We start from the raw sequence: 26,771 nt of genomic DNA on the forward strand, positions 1-26,771 counted from the left end.
GTTGGCAGGACTTTGAGTAGATCTACTTTGAGAATTGATCGTAATTAAAAAGTGCTAGGATGGTACAATATTCATTTACACAGACAACTGATTGATGGCACAATCAAAAAAGACAATAAAGTAATACATGGAAATGAAGTGCTGTGAATTGTCATGGTGCTCCATGGTTTGAGGCGGGATTGTCCAAACATTTCCACAGGCAAAAAATATTGTCTGAGTAAGATTTATAAACTGAGTGAGAGTTAACTGTAAAGTGGACGGTATAAACTTCCAGACTGCTTACTGACATGAAACAGTGGCACAATAGCGTAAGAGAGCCATGCTGTAAAAAATGATATGTTAATAAAATAAAAAAAAATAAAAAACCTAGATAAAATTACATTCAATCCATTTATATGTCAATCTGTCAATGTATATTTTTACTTGATAATATTTCTGAAAACGAGAGAAAATAAATTGTGACTGTGGAAGTCTATGTCTTAATTTTGATCAAAGGCTTGCAGAAAAGCATCTGATTTTGGTCACAAAAACCTCCTGACAACCTCCTTATTAGATCTATAAATATTCAGTTGTCCTTAAGGCCTTTCAAGAAGGATATCTGCCTCACAACCAAATGTAGAACATATATACAGGAAGGTGAGATTGGAGGTGAGATCTCACGGGAGCATGCTGTGATCTCCCAAGAAGACGGAAGTGAGTACAGATCCAACATGGCGGCGCCCTGCTGCACTGACTAAAACGCTAACAACCCGCTCCAACTCAGACAATTAAAAATGTGAATTGCAAAGAATATCTATGTACTATATATAACCTGTATATATAAATAACAAAAAAAAAAAGGAACACCGCTCGAAACCAAAGTGGAGGACCCCGAGGATTATATTGATTTTTATTATAACGTGTAAGTCATGGAAGAGGATCAGAACCACATTAATCAGAAAGGAAGAAGATGAGATCTAAGAAGAGATCTAATCCCGAGTGCTATAGAGGCTAGTGTCTTGATTGAGATTAACAAGAAGTTGGACATGCTCGGTCCACTTCTCCGAGACATTACCAAGATCAAAGCCAGCCTTGATTTCCTGCACCGCACGGTCTGTGAGTTGCAAAAAGACAACACAGATCTAAACCCTCCGTGAAGCGTCTCACAACGGAGATTGAGGTTCTAAAAGTAATAAAATAAAATAATTAAAGAGACTATCCTGGATATACAATCCAGAAATATGCAGGACAACCTCATATTTTCTGGGATCCCAGAGAACAACACCGAATCCCCAGAAAACATGGTGAAAGACTTCCTCCACACTGCCCTGAAACCCCCTACAGACACTGTGAAGCAGATCCCCCCTTCCACCGGGTTCACCGACTGGGACACCGCATGGAACCGTCCCCGCTCCATCATTGCCAAGTTTGAACACTTTAAGCACAAGGAGCTGGTTAAAAGCAAAGGGCAGGAGCTGAAAGGAACAGCGCTGGGTATGAACGATCAATTCCCCCGGGAGATCAAAGACCAATGGAAGGTGCTGTATCCCATCCTGAAGGAGAGTAACCACGTATCGCTGGTTGTTGATAAACTATATATAGACAGTCTTTTATTCCGAGACTCCACCACACCCTGGTTATTTTGATCATTATGTATGCATTCTGGTAATTCTGTTAATTATATATCGCTCACTCTCATTATCTCAACCTCCGCATCCACCCTCCCTACTTCTCCCATTACTCTCACTCTATTCCGTCTCTCACTATATGTATGTATGTATATCCATTCTACTGTATGTCTCACTCTGCAATGTTCTATGTTTATCTTTGTCTATTTGTCATTTGTTTGTGTAGATATGTATCCCTACAAACTTCCTGCAATGCTATGGCAGTGAAAAGGAATGTAAAGGAGGAAAACCCAGACTTATCTTTGTGAAAGCATGGGCACGGTAGTATAGCAATTGCCTTGGATGCACTGTGCCATCACCCCCTAATTAACTTCAGTGACAACCATTAAGTTTGTTAGTTGGAATGTGAGAGGTTTGGGCTCACCTGCAAAACATAGTAAAATCCGAAGTCACCTGACCAGGATGAACCCCAGTTTCTGTCTACTCCAAGAAACTCACCTGACCGCCTCTGAGCACCTCAAACTCAAAGATAAATGGGTTTGCAGATGTTTTCTGCATCATACAACTCAAAAAAAGGGGTGTTTCTATATTGATCAATAAAAGGATCCCATATCCAAATAAAACCACAATATCAGGCCCCAGAAGGGCTTTACATAATGATTCATGGAATTTTAGGTAACATCAAATTAACCATAGCTAATATTTATGGCCCCAATGAGGTCGACCAAAATTTCTTTCACAATATATTTTTAAAACTCTTAGAATTCTCTTACTCAATTATCATATTGGGAGGAGACTTCAACACAGTTGAACAGTACTGGATCAAAGTTTAGAATGTTCTTCAACCAGAAATAATCACCAATACTGGTGTGCGTCAGACACTATAAAACAATATATGAGTGATCTTCCTCTTGGAGATTATTGGCGATCAAATAACCCACATTCTAGAGAATACACATATTATTCAACACTCCACCAAAGTTTCTCTAGAATCGACTTTTTCTTGACAAGTAACCGTGTAATGTCCAAAATCACTAATCCTAAAATCCACCCTATTAATAATTTCCGATCACGGGCCGATTAGTTTCACCTCATAAATGAAACCAACCAGAACCCTCCCAGCAAGTGGCGGTCTAACGCCTCACCTTTGACAGATAAAGAATTTAACCATATTTTTACAGAGAATGGACTTCCTTCATTGAACTGAATGACTCACCAGAAATATCACCATCCATACTCTGGGAAACGGCTAAGACAGTTCTAAGAGATAGTATTATTTCATTCTCCACTCACAAGAAAAAGTGAAAATAAACTCGAACAATGACTAAAGGAGGTGCACTCCCAACAAGCCCACTCATCCAATGAGCAAATCCAAAATGAGATCCGGACAATTACATCTCAACTTGATAATATCATCCATCAAATGACACAATTCCTAATGCAACGAACAAGAGCCAATTATTTAGAATTCAATGACAAATCAGGTAAATTTCTTGCCAATCAATTGAAAAGCGATAGAGAAAAAGCACTTATTGCAGCCATCAAAGATTCACAGGCTAGGATAACATACATAAGACATTAATAATGTATTAGGAGACTTTTATAATAAGCTATATCACTCAGAAAATGAATCTTATATATCAAAGATTCACTCATTCCTTGATGATATTGACCTCCGTAAACTTTTGACAGAGCAGGCTACCACACTCTGGAGCTGCTGTTCCATGGGTGGGCCAATGGAGGAAGCACCGTGGTAAACGAGGCGGTATTCGGGTCAGAATGAGGAAGCAACCTTACCGTCCACCTCTGCCAAGCATCCTTCTTGCCAATGTTCAGTCCCTGGAGAACAAGATTGATGATCTATGAGCGAGGATTACATTCCAACGGGATACGAGAAACTGTTGCGTCCTCTGCCTGATGGAGGCATAGCTGAACCAGCTGGTGCTGAACCACGCCATACCAGCCGAGTCCTTCTCCGTGTTTCGCACCGACAGGTTGGAGGAGTCGGGGAAATCCAAGGACGGAGGCGTCTGCCTCATGATAAACAGCCGTGGTGTAACCCCAACAACATCCAGACTCTCTCCCGCTGCTGCTTGCTGAACCTGGAACAGCTGACCATCTCATGCCATCCATTTTACCTTCCCCGGGAATTCAGCACAGTCATCATCACAGCCGTTTATATTCGATCCGCAATCGGACACCGACACAGAACTATCTGATGTGTTGTGTGGACTTCAGAATGAACATCCAGAGGCGGCTGTGGTGGTGCCTGGGGACTTTAACAGGACGAACCTGAAAAAAGTTCTGCCTAATTTCTAGCAACACATAACGTGTGCCACCAGGGGAGAGAGAACTTTGGACCACTGTTACACACCTTACAAGAACAGATACAAGACTATTTCCCTGCTTTCGGGAAATCAGATCACTCTGCGATTTCACTGGTTCGCGTTTACCAGCCGTGCATCGTGCGTGAACCAGTGGTGACGAGGGTCGTAAAGCGGTGGTCTGACTAATCAGACGCCACGCTTAAGGACGCTCTGAGTGACGTAGACTGGGACAGGTTCCAATCAAGTTCCAGTGACGTCAGCGAGTTTAAGGAAGTAGCTGTGAGTTTCATAGCTATGTTAGCGGACAACAATGTTCCCACGGTGAAAGTTCGGATATTCCCAAACCAGAAACCACACAGCCGCTTACAACAAAGGTCTTGTATCCAGAAACATGGACATTACAAAGCTCCGTCGTACAATCTGCGGAGGGCGGTGAAGGACGCCAAACGGACGTACGTACGCCTCCCTAGCCAACAAACTGATATCCTTTCATGCACGGTTTGAGTCTGGCAAGAGCACCGCTAGCTCACCAGCTAATTGAAGTTACACCGCTGGGGATGAGCATGCACTCTCAGTGTCTGAGCATGACATCAGAAGGGCTCTGATGCGGGTGAACACCAGGAAAGCTGTGGGCACAGATGGCATATCTGGACGAGTACTGAAGACCTGTGCTAACCAGCTAGCCCCGGTGCTCACTACGATATTCAATTCCTCCCTGGCTGAATCAGTGGTCCCGTCCTGCTTCAAGAGGTCCAACGTCGTTCCTGTCCCAAAGATCGCCTCTCCTGCCTGCCTGAATGACTACCGTCCGGTGGCCCTCACCTCAGTGGTCATGAAGGGTTTCGAGAGGCTGATTAAGGATTACATCTGCACCTCCCTCCCCCGCACCTCGGACCCGCTGCAGTTGTCTAACAGCAGAACAGATAGACGGATGACACAATCTCCCAGGTACTGCACACCACGCTCACGCACCTTGATGACCGGAAGGGGGCCTATGTGAAATTGCAATTCATCGATTATAGTTCAGCTTCCAATACCATAGTCCCCACCGGACTGGCTGTCAAGCTGTGGGAGCTAGGACTGAACACTCCGCTGTGTGCCTGGATCCTGGTCTTCCTCACAGCCAAACCCCAGGTAGTTAGGGTGGGGAGGCACATGTCCAGCTCCCTCACTCTGAACACAGGATCCTAGGGCTGCGTCCTCAGCCCCCTACTGTACTCCCTGTACACACATGACTGTGTGGCCAGGTCCAGCTTCAACACCATCATCAAGTTTGCTGACGACACCATTGTTGTGGGCCTGATCTACGACGGCGATGAGTAGGCCTACCGCGAGGAAGTGCCCCACCTGTCACTCTGGTGCCAGGACAACAGCCTCCTCCTGAAAGTCAGCAAAACTAAGGAGCCGGTTGTGGACTTTAGGAGAGGATTACAACCGAGGACACATGCGCCGCTGGTTATTAATGGGACTCTTGTCGACAGGGTGAGCAGCTTCAAGTACCTGGGAGTCCACATCACGGAGGACTTAACATGGACTACACACACAGACACTTTGGTGAGAAAGGCAAGGCAGCGTCTTTACCACCTCAGGCAGGTCTCGGTGAGGATCCTCAAGTCCTTCTACTCTCGAGCAGTGGAGAGCATCCGGAAATCATAGTTTGAGGGTAACACCCTCGGAGACAATTGAGGGGCACATTATTGTAAATTACATCTGACCAATGGCACCCAACCTCTCTTTGGTATGAAGCCCTCTTCATCAGCAATAGGGTCAGACTGATCAGAACACTACTTTGAAGCATGACTGAATCTTTCTCTTTATTCTGCAGAATAAATATCTTTAATACTCTCAGTTTGGTTTCCTTGTAGCGGGCAGATTAACATCACCGACCACGCAGCAGAATTTCTCCAACAGTAGGCATAAAAACAGGAAACTCTGCTCACAAAAATCAGTTTGTATGCAGACGATATCTTGTTGCACATACGGAACCAAATATCATCCCTACTGGAGGTGTTCAATCTGATATCTAAATTCTCAGCTATTTCAAAAATTCAATAAATTGGACTAAAACCACAGTCTTACCATTCAGTGTACTGGAGGACTGCAATGCTGCAACCCAGAAACTTCCCTTAGCCATCACAATGGGCAATATTAGATACCTTGGTATTTATATCTCTACCAATCTGTCAGATTTGGTTACCCTTTACTTTACTCCATTGCTCAAATCCATTGAAGAAACCCTCATTCGATGGAACAACTGACCCATCTCACTAATTGGTAGGATAGCAGCAGTGAAAATTAATACACTTCCAAAACTGAACAATTTATTTTCAGTGACCCCAGTGCAACCAACAGTACATTGGTTTAATACTCTAGACTCAATAGTCAATACATTTTATTGGAAATACAAGAAACCGAGAATTAAACTAGCAACACTACAGAAAAACAGACTGTGAGGCCTAGCAGCTATAAACTTTAGATACTACTATTTAGCTAACCATCTTCAATTAATAATAAAATGGTTACAACCAGAGCAACAATTGGGCCATGGTTGGCGAGACATTGAACAAAAAAATGTCAGGAGTTATCATTATCTGAGCTACCATTCCTTACTGAATCAATAAGGAAACATAATTGCTTTAAAAACCCTTTCATCGCAACAACTCTGTCAGCCAGGTGGAAATTCCTCAAACTCAGCGGTCACACTCTATCTCCAAACAAATTCACATCATCTCGTCATCTGGCACAACCCAGATTTTCTGGTTAAGAACTATTTTTTAAAACAATTCGCTTATATCCTTCCCAACCTTAACCCAAAGGTATAGTATCGGTGGCCACGGCTTCCTTCAATTCCTTCAACTACAGCAGTCTCTAAAAGTTAAAATCAAATTGACGAACAACATCCTACAACCACCTCGAATGATTGAACATCTCACTTATATGGGTAATTTAAAAAATTCAATTTTCAGAATATACAAACTTCTATTAAAAACAGATGACACCTTATCTTTACCTACAATGGGCTGGGATAGAGACATTTCCACCGATATCAACAGTTGGAAGCTTATTTGCAACACACCTTTTCGCAACCCCTTTTCTATGACCCACAACTCCAATATGCAAATCATCCAATAATAAGATTCTGCACAGAGCTCATATCACAGAAAACAAAATGTTCAAAATATGTTTTGTGGATGAAGACATTTGCTCTCACTGTTCGCTTAATACCAGAGATGACTACTTTCATGCCTTCTGGTTCTGCCCACCTATCCAACATCACCAAGAAGCTATCAATCCTTCTGAGTCGCAGCATTCCAGTCTCCCCGACTCCCCGATATGTCTTCTCGGTGACCTCTCTTCAGTCAACCCAACACTTAAAAACCACCAACCATTTTGATTGCCTTAGCAATTGCCAAGAAAATAATATTACTCAATTGGAAAAACAGATAATTTCACCACATCCCAATGGTTGCAGTTATTATTAGAATACATCTCAATGGAAAAACTATTGGCAATATCCAAAAACAATGTTGATTAATTTCATGAAATATGGGCTACTTTTATTACTGACATAAATCTTTATCTCTTTTTATTTAATACTTGAGTCTTCCTAAGTCGGGGCAATGTCATGGTATTTTGGGGCATGTGGAAGTTCTCCTGTTGGTGTTAGGGGGGCCAGGTGGTGGTGCGAGCTCCTTTTCCTTAGTTGAGCTGGCCCCCCTTCCTATCCCCCCTTCCTTCCGGGGGTAGGAAGGGGGGGCCCCCGCTCCTGGGGAGTACCTACGGCTGTCCGTGTGTTGGTTTGGGGCGTGGTTGCGGGTTTGGGGCTCGGGTTAGGGGCGGGGGGTGCGGGTCGTGGGTTCGGGTCTTGGCCCCGTGGTCGGCATGGCGCGGCTTGCGTGTCCTTCTGCGTCCCGTGGGGGGATGGCCCATCATGCCAGGGCTGGATAGGCGTTCTATCTAGTCCTGTCAACCGGGGTCCTAAACCTGACTGGGTGTGCTCAGTGCGGGGCTCACCATGTGGCATCCTTCGGTGGGGGACGGTCTCCTGTTGTCACTCTGGGCTGCCGGGGTACCTGTCCTCTGACACTCTCAGAGCGCGAGGCCCTCATCGCTGGGGGTTTGGGCCATGGGTGGTGGGGCTGTCCTCCGCCCTCTGTTCTGTGGTCTGCATGCTCAGTGGCTGGGAGCTGACCAGGGACATGATGGGGGCGCGGAGCTGCCCAGTATGGCGGAGGTGCATGGCGGGCCGCTCTGCGCCCATGGCTGGCTGTCAGCCTGCCACTGCATTACCTCTCTGCCGCGCCTGCCTGGGTGGTGGAGGGCCCATATATCTGGCGGCCTGCTGGCATCGCGGCTGCGGAGCTTGGAGGGGGGGCTTCGGGGCCCTTTCCGCTGCTTGGAGGCGCCACAACATAATACCGACCTTCTACACTAGAACCAATTGGGATAAGCCATGTACACCCACCGGTGGACAACTTAGAGACACAGATACACACATACAGGCGATCCCATCACACACACACACACACACACACACACACGTACACGCACACACACACACACACACACACACACACACACACACACACACACACACACACACACACACACACACACACACACACACACACACACACACACACTTTGCACCCCGGCACCCTAATGGTTGCATTCCTCTCCACCCTCATTTACTGCCATAACTATGACAGGAAGAGGCCACGGGCCCAATGTAGGTCTAGTTTTCCTGGACCTATCTAACTGTTTTTCAATACATGTTGTCAACCAATGTTTATATTTTAGTGTAAATGTTGTTTTGTTCTATGTTTAATTGTCTCACCCATACTGATTCTTGGAGTAGTGATCAGTTGTTTATAAACACAAAGATGACAAGTAGTTCTCCAAAGAGGGGGGTTGGTGGTGGTTCTTTATAACCAAAAACTATGCTCTTGTCATCCTATAGGTCATCCACAGGACAGAGTTATTGCAGCAGTTCTTGATGATTTAAAAATAAAAATAAAAATTAAAAATCCATTGCAGGTTGAGAACTTGAAGTCCACGTGCAGACTGACTTACTAACTCTGTCCTAGATGCAATGGCATACAAATACTCTGTGTTATATGCCTAGCATGCTGACAGCAAAGGTCAAAAAAATCCAACATACTGTATATACAGGAAGTACCAGCGAAGGGATATCAACACTTCTAGCATGGGCTTTCTCTCTTTACGCAGTACAACAATTTGTTTGTAGTGTCACCTGACAGGGCTGTGGGCTGCATCTGGGTCCTGGGCGCTGACCGAGCCCACTGCCGCCCCCGCAACGGTGTCCTCCTTCACCTCCATCAGATAGCTGGCCTTGTCGAACAGCGGCTGTTCATCTACATCCTCCACACCCACGCGGACCGTGGCCACGTCCTTGGAGCCAGCCATCAGGAAGCGAGGGTCAGCCTGGGTGTTCTGGACTTGAACCTCCACTGTGTAAGAACGCTTCCTCTCATAATCCAACGGCTTGATTGTGTCGTGGTGGAGGGGTGGTGGGGGATGGAGGTGGGTATGAAAAGGAGATTTTAAGTATTATTTTACTTGCTTCCAGTCCAAACAAACAGATTCAGATTAACAGTCCAGTTTGGCAGTTAGGCAGGTTCAGCCTACCCTACACTTAGCAGAGAGAAACAACATATAATACTTTATCAGGTCCCACTTTCTTCAAGAAAACCAACATGGGGGTGAGAGCAGTAAGGGCAAAGTAAATTCCTAATGTTAAAGTTGAACTAGAAGGTTCAGAAAGTGAAAGTCCTCCCCAGTAAAATGTGAAATGCGCATGATCAGTGAATTACTGGAGCAAAAAAAGATGCTGGGAATTTCTGAAATCTGGAATTTTCCACTGCTGCATGACACCCTTTTCATCGTTTAGGGTGAATCGCATGGGAACTGTCAAACAAACAGTCAAACAGAGAACAGTTTTGCCTTCAACCCAAGATTCTCCAGTTCAGGAAGGCGGTTTCTTTAAAAGGTTTCTTTGATCTGTCGAGCTTGTCAGGGCTTTTCATATTTATCAGTGGAGTACAGTAAGACTAAGAGAGACTAGGTGTGCAGAAGGTATGTGAATTTGGAGTATGGAATGCGCTGATTCTGTTGCTGTAAATTCATTTTATATACACAGTGAGAAATGCTTTCATAAGCCAGCTAGATTGAACGGTACAGAATCTGCGATGACCTAGAGTTGAAGTAGGACATGCGTCAACAGTCACCAGTTACAAACTCGAGTGACCACGCTTGTGTTTAATGTATAATTCAACTCGATTTAACATTTATAATATCTGTTTTATCGTATCTTATTCGTGACCATTTCAATTCACGATTTCCATGGACTACGGCGGAACCTGACCAATGAATGAATAAATATGAGACCTGGTGCTAAATCAGTCGATGCAGTTTGTTTAAACTGCAGAAGAATCAAACAACTGAATATCCTTTATGACTTACTCACAATATGATCCCTTAACTTGACTGACATTTATACAGTACATCAACATCAACCTTTTAACTGTAGCCTGTGTGCATGGACTGCGTCTAATACAGAGCTCTCAAGTTTTTAATATGCATTTCACCAATACATTTAATACATTGCATTTAACATTAAACTATAGACATGCAACCGCCGCTTGGTAACCAAATGAAAGTAGCTGGTTAGAAATTGGAAAAAATTTGACGGTTTCCTCCCCTGACCTTGCTGACAGTGATGACGCCCTCTTGGGTGTCCTTGTCAGTGGAGATGTCAAAAATGTCCATGCCATCCCCGCTGATGATGGTGAAGAACATCTCTGCGTTCTTGCCAATGTCTTTATCCGTGGCCCGTATCCTTCCGACCGACGAGCTGGACTTGGAGGACTCTGGGATGCTGAACTGGTATATACCTAACAAACAAAACACAAACAAAAACACAATTAAACTTCTTTGTCATTTGTCTATACTATGCTGAATTGTACTCAATGGCTGCAGAGTTCTTTCTGGAGGAATGTGTTTCATGCCATTCCCAAACTTAAAAATGCCATGGCCAAATTTGAAATCTGAAAAGCTTCTGCAGTCCCAACCCAAACATTTATTCACAATTCTGATCAACACACGAGACTTATATGAAGTATTTCCCTATATATTTTTTATTTCATAAACAGAACAATTCTACTTTAACTCTTTCCCCGCCAATGACAAAAGTATTCCTTCAATTACAATTACCACCAATGACAAGATATACGATACAATCTGGACCAAAATAGGTTGGATAAATTAACACGTGATTTAAATACTAAGGACTTGGTTTATTAGTTCAGATTACTTTTTACAATGTAAAAATGTATATTTAAAAAATATAAATATTTATTGGTAATTTCCAACATAATGACAACATTTAAAATTAAAAACATTTTAGTTATTTATTGTAAATTACCTCTCACAGCCCACCTTTGCGGGCCACAATGGGGCCACGGCCGACACCTTGGGAAACACTGGTCTAATGGGTTCAATGGACATTGAAATGTTTCACATTAATCAAGTTAACCTTAGAATGTTTATTCCATTTGAACATAGTTTCAGTTAATTTTTTAATTTATTTCAGTTTTGTTTAAGAGTTGTGGACGCGGTTGTTGAGATGTACTACTGTTGACTACTGTTGACACGCAGATAGATCTGTCTATCCATCCATGTCCCTCCACATGGGCTGTGGGAGAAACTGGCTCAATTAAATTACTCTAAACACTGAAGACCAGGTTCCCACAATATTATTTATATAATATATTGTTTACGCAGCCTATTATTTTGTTAATCTGAAAAATGTGCCACGATTTCCGGGGGCCAGCACTCCCTAGCGCAGCTGGCAATCACTTTGAGTTTTCATTTCACGCCACATAGATACAAATTCCACTGCTGCGGACTTTTATATCAAATCATCACATGCGAGTACAGAAATATGCGGAGACAAGCAAATTGTTGCAAATCAATTGTCACACTGCGACCACAACAAAAGGCTAGTTTCCTGTTCCTCTACCTACCCCCAGTGCCCCGCCAACATGTAAATAAGGGGAGTACCGGCGCATATTTTTTTTCCACTTCAAGAACTGCCTACCCCTAAGGGGTGTGAATACTTTCCAGACACAGAGTGTGTGTGTGTGTGTGTGTGTGTGTGTGTGTGTGTGTGTGTGTGTGTGTGTGTGTGTGTGTGTGTGTGTGTGTGTGTGCGTGTGTGTGTGTGTGTATGTGTGTGTGTGTGTGTGTGGAAACAAAAACAGACAACTATTGATAAGCTTGTTCCAGTTTTCCCCCTCAGATGGAAGACATGTCATGACAAGGGCTCCTCCTCTATGTGTGGAATGGGGGTTTTACCTGTTGCTCATTGATTGGTCTAACAGGCATACAGCCACCCTGGTCCTGGGCCAATTACGTAGACCCAAAACAGGTGTGGCTGCTCAAACGACAGGAGCCCTACACTACAGTTATATTCATTTATTATACGTGGGCATCGCCATGAAAAAGTTTGGGAACTGTGGCAGCAGTTCGGCAGTTACGAATCCAAACTCCACAAAGCCTGCATCGATTTGTCCTTCAACCAATCATTCTTCCAAGCTGTTAAATAAAATTTGACACCTCACCAAGCAGTGGGGAGCCAGCGACAGCCGGCAGGGTCATGGTAAGGTGGGGCGGGGGGTGGGGGGGGTGACCCTCGGCACTGATATCAGCATCACTGATTGGAGTCCTGGTGTGAAATGAAGTGATTTGACATGCATCGACAACATAATGTGTGAGCGTATGTGTGTGTGTGTGTGTGTGTGTGTGTGTGGCGTAGGGAGAGATGGAATGATAATGCCAGGTGCAATCTGTTGGACTGATCCCAGTGCAACCTTGATTTGCATCTAGCAAAGGCTGTGTGTGTGCGTGTGTGTGTGTGTGTGTGTGTATGTGTGTGTGTGTGTGTGTGTGCACGTGGAGTGAGTCGGCGATATTATGGACAACAACGTTAAGTCAAAATTCTCTGCATTAAAATGAAAATTGGGTCCACACCATTGCTGGTCTGGGCTGGCGCTATGTTTCTATACGAGACAGGACATCCATTTCCAATTTATATACAGTGGTACCTTGAGTTACCGGTTGAATTCATTCCGTGACAGAGCTCGTAATTCAATCTGCTCGTATAGCAAATCAATTTTCCCCATTGAAATTAATTGAAATGCCGTTAATCTGTTCCTGCCCCCAAAATACCACCACAATTTTTTTGTTACGTGTTTTTTATGAAGAAAAATGTATTTATAAATCACATTTACTGTATAAAACATATTAAAGCATAATAAAAGAGAATGTAAAGAAATAAACTGGTTTTATAAAGTGTATTTACCTTGGAGATCAGACGACTACAATTTATTTATTTATTTATTTTCACTTCACTTTCGCTTAACTTAAAAAAAAACCCTTAATCTTCTTCATCAATGTTTGCCTTTATCGCCACGCCTTCCTCACTTTCATCTGCAAGGCGTTTCAATAAAAACCTGTCCAAGGAGGTCTTGCCTTTCAGAATGTTACAGAAATTAGTTAGGCAAGTGTCATTATATAGCGACGACGCCCGACCAGTTGCAACTTTTTCTGGGTGTTTCCTTTCAATGAACTCTGAAAGTCTCTCCCACATTCCCAACATTTCCTTTATCTCACTTGTAGAGATAACCTCCTCTGCATCTTGCTTCTCCGCGGTACCAATTTCCTGCAAAACCCCTGTATGCTGCTGCGTCTGTAGCTCTTTTAACTCCTCCGTCGTCAGTTCCTCGGAGTGCTCCTCGATGAGCTTGTTCACATCTTCTTTGTCCACCTCCAAGCCCATGGACTTTCCGAGGGACACAATCTCCTCCACCACTGCCGCTTCGTGTTCGAATCCTGCGATGTCCCTTTCGGACACAACCTCAGGCCACAGCTTCTTCCACGCAGAGTTCAAGGTCCTCCTTGTAACACCCTGCCAGGCTGTATCGATAATTCTGAGGCATATCACGATGTTGTAGTGGTCCTTCCAGAACTCTCGAAGGGTAAGGTTTGTGTTCTCTGTCACCTCAAAGCAGCGGCAAAACAGGTGCTTGGTGAAGAGCTTCTTGAAATTTCTGGTCCATGGGCTGCAGGATAGGGGTGATGTTGGGTGGAAGGTAAAGAACCTTTATAAACGTGAACTCTTCGAGGATGTCGTCTTCGAGGTTCGGCGGGTGAGCAGGTGCATTGTCCAGGACGAGAAGAGCTTGCAGGGGTAGTTAATTTTCCTGGAATTACTTCTTAACAGGACCAAAAACCAGGTTTACCCACTCCACAAAGAACTGCCTGGTGACCCACGCCTTCGGGTTTGCCCTCCACATAACCGGCATTTTTTCTTTTAGGATCTTATGCGACTTAAAAACTTAAGGGGTTTTCCGAATGATATTTGAGCGGCTTGATCTTGCAGTCGCCACTCCCATTGGCGCACAGTGCGAGGGTTAACCTATCCTTCATGGGTTTTGTGGCCTGGCATCTTCTTCTCCTCTGCAATTATGTAAGTCCTCCTTCGCATCTTCTTCGAGCCCTGTCTCGTCACAGTTGAAGACTTGCTGGGGGATGTATCCTCCGGCTTCTATCATTTCGGAGTGCTGGCCGGATTCGCTCGCCACGCCAACTAGCGGTGGTGTACCTGAAGCTCGCTCCTCGTAATCCAAATTTTTGCTCGCAAATCAATACAAAAAATCGACGGAACGATGGCTCGTAACTCGGAAAACTCCTATGTTAGTGTACTCATAACTCAAGGTACCAATGTATATTTAAGGTACACAATGAACATTCGAACCGCTTGGAAGACCAAAGATGAAGTAAATGAATGATGAAAATTATAATATCTCAAATATCTAAGTGAAAACAAAGAAAGAAAGAAAGAAAGAAAGAAGGGGAGGGAAGTGTTGCGCATGCACACAATCAGGTTAACAAGAAGGAATGAATTCTGTGAGCAACAACTTAATCACGTAGTTTCCACTGCAGCAGACATTGACAACATCAACAGAATTTTTTTTTTAGTTTTTTTACATCTGAGATTACATTTGAGATTTGAAAGTTGAGGTGACTAGATGTTTAGTTGACTTATCTTCTTTTATATAAGTTGATTTATTTTATTTTCTTTATCGTTTTCATTTATTTAATTTATTCACTTCAACCTTATATATATGTTATTGCTCTACAAATAAAAGACATTACCAAATATCCCTGCCTGTCTTTGTGCTGCAATTGGGTCCTAACCACACCCATTACAGTACAATCTGGCTGACAATGGACCCAGCACACAACCCCGAGTTGCTGGCACGCCTGGGAAGGGTGGAGTCACAGCTCCAACACCAGGAGGCTGTCCGAGCCTCCACCTCAGCGGACGTTCGGCTAGCAGCAGCTAGCCAGGAGCAATGGCTCGCCACGCTAGCTGCCCAGGTCCAGCAGCTCGCCATCGCTCTTGGTCAGTTCATCCCGCCGCCTGATTCCCCGGACCCACCTGCACCGGCCCAGCCTGGGAACTCCCTGGAGCCCCAGGTGGGGGTTCCAGAACGCTATGCCGGAGACGCAGATGGCTGTAGTCCGTTCATTACGAACTGTTCCATCCTCTTCGCTCTGCAGCCCCACACCTTCGCCTCCGAGGAAGCCAGGGTGGCGTTCACTGTAAATCACCTGACGGGCCGCACTCGGCTATGGGGAACGGCCGAGTGGGACCGACGCACACCAGCCTGCTCCTCCTTCCACGCCTTCGCTGCCGAGCTCCGCAAGGTGTTCGGGGTGACATTTGAGGTCCCGATGCTGCTGGTGGTCTCCTGGGTCTCAGTCAACGGTCCCGCTCCCTAGTCGATTACGCGATCGACTTCTGCACCCAGGCTTGACTGAGCGAGTGGAACCCGGCAGCCCAGATTGACACGTTCCCGATGGGATTAGCAGAGTACGTGAAGGATGAGCTAGTTTCCCACGACCTGCCCACCTCTCTCGATGGCATCATTGAGCTTGCTTCCCGTATCGACCGAAGCATCCAGGCCCGCCAGCGAGAGAGGCGTCAGAGGCAAGTGGAGCGCCGCCCAGCAACCCGTCTTCCAGGTTCCTCCGGGCCGCCAGCTCTTCCGGCCCGTCAACCCACGAGTGAGGCCTCTCCCATGCGGGTTGTCACCCCAGAGGAGAAGGAGAGACGCTGGGTGGGGAACCTTTGCCTCTACCTGCGGTCTAGCTGGACACTACATTTCCGGGTGTCCGGTAAAAGGGCCGGGCTCGCCAGTGAGGGAGGAGGTCCTGGTGAGCCACACCTCCAAATCCCCCTCCAACCTACGCCCCTCTTTGCCAGGCTCGGCTGCTCCTGCCCAAGGCTCACATTCCCTCGCCATACTTATTGACCAGGCGTTTAACCCCGGCCGAGAGGAACTACGACATCGGGAATAGGGAGAGTCTCGCCGTCAAATTGGCCCTGGAGGAGTGGCGACACTGGCTAGAGGGAACCCAGCTGCCGTTCCTGGTGTGGACCGACCACAAGAACCTGGAGTATATCCAGTCCACCAGGAGACTGAACTCCCGTCAGGCCCGTTGGGCACTCTTCCTAACAAGGTTCAATTTCTCCCTCTCCTATCAGCCGGGGTCACGCAATATCAAACCTGACGCCCTGTCCCAGCAGTTCCAGGGGGAGGAGGAAGACGCTGCTGACCCTGACACCATTCTACCGTCCTCCCGTCTAGTTGCCACACTCACCTGGGAGGTGGAAGAGAAGGTCAGAGCTGCCGCCTAGGACCAACCTTGACCCAGCGCATGTCCGCCCAACCGTCTGTTCGTCCTGCCTGACCTCCGGTCCGAGGTTCTCCAGTGGGCCCACAACTCCCGACTCACCTGCCACCCGGGGATCCAGCGGACGAAGGAGGTCGTCCAGCGTCGCTTCTGGTGGTCCTCCCTGGGTGAGGACATCCGAGGGTTCGTCAATGCCTGCCCCACCTGTAACTAGCACAAACCCTCTCTTCTTGCTCCTGCTGGTCTCCTACACCCACTGCCGGTTCCTCATCGCCCCTGGTCTCACATCTCCGTGGACTTCGTTACCGGTCTGCCACCGTCTAGCGGCAACACTACCATCCTGACCGTGGTGGACCGGTTTAGCAAGATGGCTCACTTCGTGCCTCTACCGAAGCTCCCGTGGGCCAAGGGCACCGCCAAGCTATTATTATACCACGTCGTCCGCCTCCATGGCATCCCGGTAGATGTTGTATCCAACCGGGGTCCCCAGTTTGCCTCTGTCTTCTGGAGGGAGTTCTGTGCGCTCCTGGGGGCCACTGTCAGCCTCCCTTCAGAGTACCACCCCCAGTCCAACGGCCAAACAGAGCAGAAGAACCAAGAGATGGAGACGGCCCTTCGCTGCATGACATCACAACACCCGTCGTCCTGGTCCGAGCAGCTTTTGTGGGTGGAATATGCCCACAACACCCTGACCAGTTCAGCCTCAGGCCTCTCCCCCTTCCGGCGCCTACGGCTTCCAACTGCCTCTGTTCCCGGCCCTTGAGAAGGAGGCTTCCTGCCCGTCCGAAGGAGGCTTCCTGCCCGTCCGTCCAGGCCTTCATTCTCCGCTGCCGCAGGACCTGGACCCGGGCCCAGGCCGTCCTCCTCAGAGCCGCTGGCCGCAAAGCCTCTGCCGCCAACCGTCGCCGCTCCCAGGCCCCGGAGTACCAGCCGGGCCAGAAGGTCTGGCTCTCCACCCGGGACCTCCCCCTGAAGGTGGACTCTAAGAAGCTGGCTCCTCGGTTCATCGGCCCATTCAAGATCGAGAAGGTCGTCAACCCGTTGGCAGTGCGGCTCAAGCTCCCCACGTCCATGCGCGTCCATCCCACCTTCCACGTGTCCAAGGTCAAGCCAGTCCGGGAGAGTGCTCTGGTCCCCTTGGCGCCTCCCCCACCTCCTCCGCGCTTCATTGACGGGGGGTCCTGCCTTCTCTGTCCGCCGTCTCCTACGTTCCCGCCGGCGTGGGAGAGGCCTGCAGTACCTGGTGGATTGGGAGGGTTACGGCCCGGAGGAGAGGTCCTGGGTCCCTGCGAGGCACATTCTGGACCACACCCTCATCAGGAGGTTCCATCAGCGCCATCCTGACCAGCCCTCCAGACCGGGTGAACCCTCCCGACCGCAGATCCCACCACCTCTCTTGTCTGCGTCCGCCAGCGATGTGTCAGAGGCGGAGGATGTCGACCCTGGGGGCCCTCCGATGAGGAAGTGGCCCATTTAGCGGAGGACGAGGAGATGGACGTGGTCTCCAACTACTCCGATGAGGATCACGTGGCCCATTTAGCGGAGGACGTGGAGATGGACGGGGTCTCCGACGAGCACTAGCCCTCCTCCAGACCCCCACCTCCCACCCTGCATGGACTTTTTGATGTTTTCTTTTTTTTTTCTTGTTCGTTTGGGACGTCAGGAGCCGTCCCTTGAGGGGGGGTTCTGTCATGAACTCCGCCTTCTTCTACTTTCCCCTCCCTCTCCTTACCTGTCCCATTAGCCCAACTCTATTCACCTACGCACACAGCTGTTCCAGATCTGCAATCTAACCACTATATATGCCTATCTCACCAGTCACCCATTGCCAGATTGTCTTCGATGCTTGCACCAGACTCTCCAGCGTTCTCCAGACTTTTTTTTAGGTTTAATTGTGTATTTTGTAACAATAAGAACAAAGAAATACATATATGGGATGTACAGTAACTGCTTCGTAGGTTCTCTAAGAGATTGAGTTTTAAATGAATCTTAAAAGCTGATAATGCAGCTGGTGACTTATGGATGGATTAAAAATGTTCCAGAGAGAGCAACCTCTATGCTTAACGACATGTTAGTGTGGGGACGTTGCAATTGGAAGCCCTTCCTTCATGGCACTTTGTGAGACACAATTTGCACTTCTGCTGTCTCTATTATGGTGCTGTAGATTTCACTGGGTTTCAAATAGAAAAGTTCCAAACTCAGTGCGACCAAGTTTCTCCACAGTCTGTATTCCGTATTGCTTTGTTTTTCAAATACCGGAGGTGACCATTAACCCCTAGTGTGTGTGTATGTTTGTTTTCTCCCCATCTTACTCTGTGTGAAGCCCGGAGGGTTGTCGTTAACATCGGTGAGGGTAATATTGACCATAGTGGTCCCGGTGAGTCCACCTCGCTGTCCAGCCATGTCTTTAGCTTCGATGACAACCTGATAGTGCTCTCTCTGCTCCCTGTCCATGTCACCAGGACCCAAGGCTGTCCGGATCATGCCTGTAGAGGAAAAACAAACAAAAAAAGTGATAATGTTTATTTTATTATTTTATTGATTCGGCTGACTTTCATTTGCCTCCCCTCATTGGCAAGAACCTATTGAATTTAATGAGAAGGTAAACCAATCAATGTCAAAGGGGATCTGCCGTTCGATCTGACTTGGATTAGTGATAAGAGTGCAGCAGGGCCTGTTCAAATTCTCAGATTCAATTTTCAGGGTTAGGATTTTTTACAGAGCAGTCTGTGATTGTTGAAATTGGACCCAACAAAATGTGCTTTTCCTTGTACACTTGCAATCACAAAGGAGAAAAGAAAAGTATACCATTAGCATTTATTTTCCATTTTATAAATTAGTTGCATCCTCAACACCCCCTTCAGGGTCCAATGTAAAATAATGGTGATGGTGAAATAGTGAGGAGTGAGCCAGTGCAAGACAGCACTGGCTTTAGAAAGTAGTCCACTACACATCCAACATGGTATAACAACCACAGGTCAGGTCGGACACTGAAATTAATTAAATTAAATTAAAACTGAAATTTGATTTATTTTCAGAAAGATGTAATCTATTCAATTTCTCACAATAAATCCCAGAAGATTGATGAGATAATTATTTGCAATCAGGTCAGTGTCTCTCACATTAGTCTTTTAGTCTATTACCTGGGAGAATTTCTCTTGATTTCTTAAAAAAAAGACAATATCTTGATAAGAAATGATGGAATTATAGTGACGGAAATGATCTCATACTTTTATGAAACAGTTCTAGAGTGCTTTATTAGAACACTAAACAAAGCTACTACCTCACGAACTGCAGCAAAAACCACAAGAACGCTAACAGCCTAGCCCCCCTAGCCTTCCAGGTCCGTCACCCTGTATCCTCCTTTTCTCACCCCAGGGCATGCTGGGAAATGCAGTACATTACTTTCCCTAGATGTTTCATCTCCCACCTGAGATGTTAGCTATCCTCAGCCACCCATGAGTCCAGTACAGTATAAGTATGAGTATAGAGTATAAGTCCCCAAGATGCTGGGGGAGCCGGCACTGCCGGCTGAGAGGTTGCTCGGAGCTGGTGGAGCTCCCAGTCTTGCTGCCGGTGGCTGGTCAGGATCGCAATCTGGGTGGCCAACATTCGGTTGAAACATTCGAACAGCCCATCGCTTTGTGGTGTGCAGTCCTGGTTTTCTTAACTCACAACCGCCTACAAACCTCACTGAACACAGCGGCCTCGCAGATCCGCCCTTGGTCACTGTGCAACTCCTCTGATGCATCGTAGCGGCAGAACATCTCATTGACCAGGTGTTCAGCTGTGCTCTGTTCAGGGACCGCAAATACCTCTGGTCACTTGGTGAAGTTGTCTATGTCCACGAGTAGGTAGCGGTTGCCCGAGTTGGAGATGGGAAAGATGCCAAGGGTAACAATGCCCACCTGCACCCTGGGGGCCACCACCTGGTACTGCTGCAGTGGGGCATGTGAGGGCCAGTTTGGTCCCTGCTTGGCAGTGCAGGACTTGCATAGGTCCATGTCCTGGCGACACCCTGGCCAGTAGAACAGATACCAGCGGAGGGTCTTGGTGACCCCGAAGTGGCTAGCCCCACCAAGCCATGGACGAGCTGGAGGATGCGGGGCTGCAGCTGACGATGGAGGAGACTGTCTCGGATGGTGAGGCTGAAACTGAGCTGCTGGGGATCGAGGGTCTCCAGGCTTTCATCGGCCGGTAGAACTTGGGAACCATGGTCACTGCCAGGTGGAAGGGAGTCGCTTTCATCTGCTGAGGTAGACGCAGGGGCATTGGGACAGGGCATCTGCGTTGGTGTGGAGACGACCGACCCGGTGGCAGTTCTCAAAGTCAGTCGTGCAGGGCCTCGAGCCCGGACTGGCTCTCCGGGTCCCTAAAGTTGAGGAGCCAGGTGAGGGAGGAGTGGTCAGTGCGCAAGAGGAACTTTCCCCAGTAGAGGTAGGGCCGGGAGTAGTAAAGCCCCCGAATGGCGGCCAACAGCTCCTGGCAAATCACACAGTAGTTCCTCTCTGGTCGACTGAGAGCGCAGCTGTAGTAGAAACTGTAGTGGGGTTTTTTTTTTGTTTGTTTTGTTTTCTTTTTTTCTTGCCTGTGCTGTCAGCATGCTGGGCATACAACACAGAGTATTTGTATGCCATTGCATTCAGGACAGAGTTAGTCTGCAAGTGGTATTCAAGTTCTCAACCTGCAATGCAACTTTTTATTAATTCTTAAATCATCAAGAACTGCTGCAATAACTCTGTCCTGTGGACGACCTGTAGAAGGACAAGGGCAGATACTGTAGTGCTAACTGCGCTCTCCCTCATGAAAAAGCACCACACCAAGACCCACGTTGCTGGCTTCAGTGTCAACGATGAACGGTCGCTGGGGTTCTGGATAGGCCAGCACGGGGGCCTCAATGAGCTGTTCCCAGAGTGTGATAAAGGCAGTAGCAGAGTCCTCTCCCCAATGAAATGCCTGGCCTTTCTGGGTAAGCCGGAGCAGCGGGCCAAGTGATGTAATCCAGTGCATCGTGGATGTGGGGCAGTTGGTAGGAGTCTTTGCCGGTGACATTGTCGAGTCGGCGATAGTCCACGCGAGACGCAAGGTGCCATCCCTTTTCCTGATTAGAATGGATGGGGCTGCACAGGGGCTACTGGAAGGTTCAATGATGCTCGCCTCCACTTTCTCGCTGATCTTCTGCTTTGCTGCCAACAGCTTGGCAACCCCAGGATGCTGGCGGCGACATAGAGGACTCCCTGGCGGCTGGCGCCGATGTGGAGGAACTCCCAGCTGCTGGCAGCGACGTGGAGGACCCCCCGGGCTGCTGGCAGCGACGTGGTCAAAGTGGACCAAGGAGATGGTGGACCCCGTGTCATTCAAGGCGGTGTCATTCAAGTTGTAGTCCAGGTACAGTTGGTGTGCCAGTCTAGCAACGGGGTCCAGAGTGTAAAGACGGCAATTTCCGATCGACTCACCGTTGGTCAGCGGCGCTGGACCCATCTGGTGGCCGATGTATTTGCTGACTTGTAGGTTCTCTTTTCTTCCATCTCCCTGACTGTAACATTTTCTGCATCCCACTTTTGACACCAATGTAGCGAACGGCGGGGTGAGATATAAAATGGCTCAAAGAATTTGCTGAAATCATAAACAAGTGTTTTATTAGAAAGCTCCACACAATAAGAACGCTAACAACCCAGCCTTCTGGGTCCGTCACACCATATCCTCCCTCTCTCACTCCAGGCATGCTGCGAAATGCGGTACACTGCTTCCGGTACATGTTACAATACTACTTCATACAGAGGAGCATGTGTGAATGGGCTGGAATCATTCTTTCAGTGGCAGCCTAGCGCACTTCAGAAGAACAGCACTCAAGTTTCGGTCTCATGGTCTGGCCAGGGTTGAAATTTAGCAAACCTATTCTTTTAGTGACTTTTAAAAGGTAACTTTTACAAGAGAACAGCACATGTTTGATGCACTGCATTCTCCAACAGCGCTCTTTATTTTAAGAATGCTATGCTTTGTGGACTGTTCCATGTATCATGATTGCTATTCTTGTTTTAAGAAACTGAGTTTGAGTCATGACTCTCTTATACCAGCGGCAGATCATTTTGCTCGATTGAAGTATTTATTTTTATTTTTTGCCAGTGCACTGCTTTACAAAGCCTGATTTAAAGATTAAAAAAAGTATTCTTTCATTCAAGTTTTTTTTATATCCTATATTCCTATGTTTGAAAGACAGATTATAGGGTCTTCGAAACCTCTCTTTCTTTGAGTGCTAAAAAATTACATTTTAAACAAATACAGTAAATCCAAACTCATCAAACATTCTATCTATCCAAGCCTCTTTTAATGGCGAGTATGGCTCGTGAACATGGTCATGAACTTCCAATAGATTTGTAAATTTCTCTTTTAGAATCCGTCTATTTATGTATCCATCTATCTGTCTATCTATCTATCTATCTATCTATCTATCTATCTATCTATCTATCTATCTATCTATCTATCTATCTATCTATCTATCTATCTATCTATCTATCTATCTATCTATCTATCTATCATGTGTATATTTCCCTCCTATATCCTTCTTCTTCTCTTCTCATTCACACCTTTTCTCCAGTCCTTCTACAGCCTTTCCATCTGCCTCCCTTCCTTTTGAGATTTCCACTGTGTGTAGCGACCTGCTCTGCGTCAGATCCCTCAGATCGGTGGCTATACTTGCTCGTTAATCCTGGCCTTGTGGTAATCTGCCCCTGCTACCTGTATTGGGATCCACCGAGAAGTAGGGGTGGCCTTGGCTGATGCTGTAGACCAGCTTGGCGCTGTTCCCGTACATGCTGTCATCGGCATCGGTGGCTGTCACCTGAATTACTGATGTTCCTGGAGGCGGAAAAAGCAAAAAAGCTAGATGGTGAGGGTGTAAACTCAAGGGAAAAGGCTGTTCCACTTTCTTTGGTTAGTTTTGTTTTTGTTGACGACATGTCACTCTCCAAAATGTCAGTGTGCACCACGTGAGATGGCAAGTTTCCTTCCTCACACATGGCGTGCATAAGTTTTGCTGCTGTTAATGCAGGTTGATGTGCTGTTGCTTTTGGATGCACAATATGAAACCCTTACTGGGCTGGCAGAAATTTGCATTTATCTTGGAGGGGGCAGGGGTGGGTGGTGGGTGGTACTAATAAATTGTACTGTGGGACAGGTATGCCTAAAGTGCTTGTCTGGATGAAGCCAATGATATTAATGTATGCTTACGATACCTTAGGCATCAGCTAGAAAGTGTTACAGTTTTTCCTCACACCAAAGAATGAGCAGTCAAGACAAATCTAAAAATAATAGCAATAAATTAAGCATTATTATGGCTTTAAACAAGAGCCTTCATGTACTTTCCCAAGGTATCCGTTGACCCAGTGAATTGATGTGAAATACTTGCATGCAATTTTGAGGCACTGAACATAGCTGAGCCAAAAAATTGCGAAAACAGCCACCAACAACTCTAACAAGACTGCATATGTGACACACCACAGCAAAGGCAGCCATCTCGCACATTTCTAAAATTGCCAGGAGCAGCCAAATAAGTTGATAAAACCTTTCTTGAAGGAAAATACAATTTTTCCAGATTCGTGTTCCTTTGTATTTTTTTTTATCTCTCAATGTATTTTCAAAACCGAGTTTGATTTATAAATAGTAGAAAAATGTTAAACCGTGGAGTTAAATATTCCCGTTAGATTACAAGGGTAAAAGCAGTTCATTTTCGAGAAGCAGAACAGCGCTGAATAACGCAGATCGATCATTTCCTTTAAAGCGAACGTCCAGATGAAGATCATTCATCCATATTCCATGTGATGTGAAGTCACAATGTGAAACCGCTTTGATAAAATTCAACCATTAAATCGTACTACTCTTACACACACAGAGCCACTGTTGTGAAACGGCGAAGAAGAAAAACCCTTTGCGTCACACACCTACATCACTTCCATAAACTGACGGTTAAAGCACATCACGGTGGTGTTTCGGTCTCACTTGTCTGTGAAAACTTTCTTCTCCGTATCGTTATGGATTATGCAAAGTGGGTAGCGGAAGCTCTGAATCATATTTCGGACCTTAATCTGACCAGTGCGATAGATCCAAGTCAGAGTTAGCAGTGCGTACTGGACTTCATTTTCCGCAATGATAGTCAGTTCTCTGACAGCAACGGAGAGAACGACGGCACTGCAGAGTCTGATATTACTCCGCACTTGGAGAACATTTCAACCAGCGGATTTCAAACTTAATGTGACGATGAAACAGAATATTTTCAAGAACCACCGGTTGAGACCGACGATACGCCCGTTATTGTTACAACGGAAGAAGTTGATGACGTGATGAAGTCCGTTGAGGTTGGTGACCGATTTTCAGATTTCAGATTTTCTGAGACTCTGAGAGATTATTGGTAGACCTTAAATTTTGTTGTGTTGTCCGTACTTTTAAACTCCAAAATAATTCCACTTTTAAAAAACATGTATATTCTTACTGTTAAATAAAAGCTTTTTAAAAAACAAACAACAACATTCAGCAGTATGTCAATTAGCCATGAGGCTGTGTTTGTCCGCTAACTGCATTTGCATTCTGGGAGCTGGCTGAATTAACCTAGTGTGGGTAAAACTTTGGAGGTGATTATCACAGAAACACGGTTTGCCACACCCTTCTCATTAACAAGTCATCGCTTTAAAAATATTTGCCTAATTTGCACAAGTGACCTTGTTTGGAAGCTCTGATACTCCACTTTCAAATGATGTGAAAGAAAGGGTTAGAAAAATGGGTTAAAAGGGTTAAAAATCTTGAAAGCCGCCAAATTACCCTCAAGTAGTAGGTGGTGGGTCACATATGCTCTTTTTATAGGTCAGTTGTTTCGGGAATGGAAAGAGAAGAGCCAAGACAAGCATATGTTAACACGCCCCGCCTCCAAAATCAAATAAGATAAAAATCAAACCAGTAGCGCTAAATCAACCATAAACACCGAACATACCTATGTCGGACCTCTCAGGCACGTTTCCTGTGTAGACCTCCTTGCTGAATGTGGGCTCATTGTCATTGATGTCGTGGAGCTTGACAATGAACTCGGTCTCCGGCTCCAGCTTGTGGCCCGTTCTCTTGTTGACCACAGTAGCCTTGAGGGTGTAAAAGGACTTGACTTCTCGGTCCAGGCGGCAAGTGGCGTGCAGGTTGCCGTTGTTCTCATCAATGACAAACGTTGTGCCCGCCCCTTCCCCTGACAGCACATACTTAAGACTTCCATCCCCGCGGTCAATGTCCGACTGGAGCTGTGTGGAGCAAACCGAGATGTTATTCTTGAATGTTTTTTTTCTGCCTGTTAATTGAACCAATGACAGTTTAACTTAAAGGAAAGGTTGGCAATTGTTCTGCCCAGACCTTATCAAAATGTTGGTCACAATCATGTACTGTATAGCTGTTAATAGTACAACCACTGCTGAACACTTTTCTATTGAGCAACATACCAAGGAAATTAAGTTAAAAGGAGTTTATAATTCAAGGCCTTGAAATGTTTGCCTCATAGGACTTCATTCACGCACAATAAGAAACTTGTGTTTTGTAGAGCAGAGGTCTTCATTTGCAGCGTTCTCTACTGTACTGTTTCGCTGTGCCGTTTGTCCAAAGAGATTTGTGACAATGCCAGACTTTGGGTGGTCGATTTTTGTAACATGTCCAACAGATGATTTTTATCCAACCATAGGAATATCTTGACGCAGAAGCTCACAGATCAAGGGTGATATGGTGTCAATATAGCTCTGAGAAGAATCAAATACATCATGAAATTGACATTCAGCTTACAGCCTGCAGTCAGAGTTGGACAATTCTAGGATTGCAAAGAAAGTGTCGCTCCACTCATTCACCGAGCCAGCTGATTTCACTCATTAGTTGTACCTCTGGGTTTTGCTAATAGCAAATCCAAATGGCTGACTCAAAATGCTGTGGAGAACTCCTTCTTTCTGAACCTGGAAGACACATATTTGCTGTCATCATTTTACATCTAAATGAAGGAACTTAACAACCTTATTGCTAAATCTAATACTGTTTG

At 46.1% G+C, this 26,771-nt stretch overlaps 1 protein-coding gene across 1 annotated transcript in view; it reads right to left on the bottom strand.

Moving 5' to 3' along the window:
- Positions 1–26,771, bottom strand: part of LOC307238459 (cadherin-6-like) — a 48,408-nt gene that overhangs the window by 13,794 nt on the left and 7,843 nt on the right. Inside the window, exons 2-6 of the mRNA XM_080011445.1 lie at positions 25,701–25,995; positions 23,456–23,575; positions 19,030–19,203; positions 10,661–10,848; positions 9,189–9,439 (exon numbers count right to left, since the gene is read on the bottom strand). Coding sequence (XP_079867571.1) covers positions 9,189–9,439; positions 10,661–10,848; positions 19,030–19,203; positions 23,456–23,575; positions 25,701–25,995 — 1,028 coding nt within the window. The remainder of the gene's footprint in view (positions 1–9,188; positions 9,440–10,660; positions 10,849–19,029; positions 19,204–23,455; positions 23,576–25,700; positions 25,996–26,771) is intronic.

This window comes from Zeus faber, assembly GCF_960531495.2.
Source record: "Zeus faber genome assembly, chromosome: 12".
Classification (NCBI taxonomy): domain Eukaryota; kingdom Metazoa; phylum Chordata; class Actinopteri; order Zeiformes; family Zeidae; genus Zeus; species Zeus faber.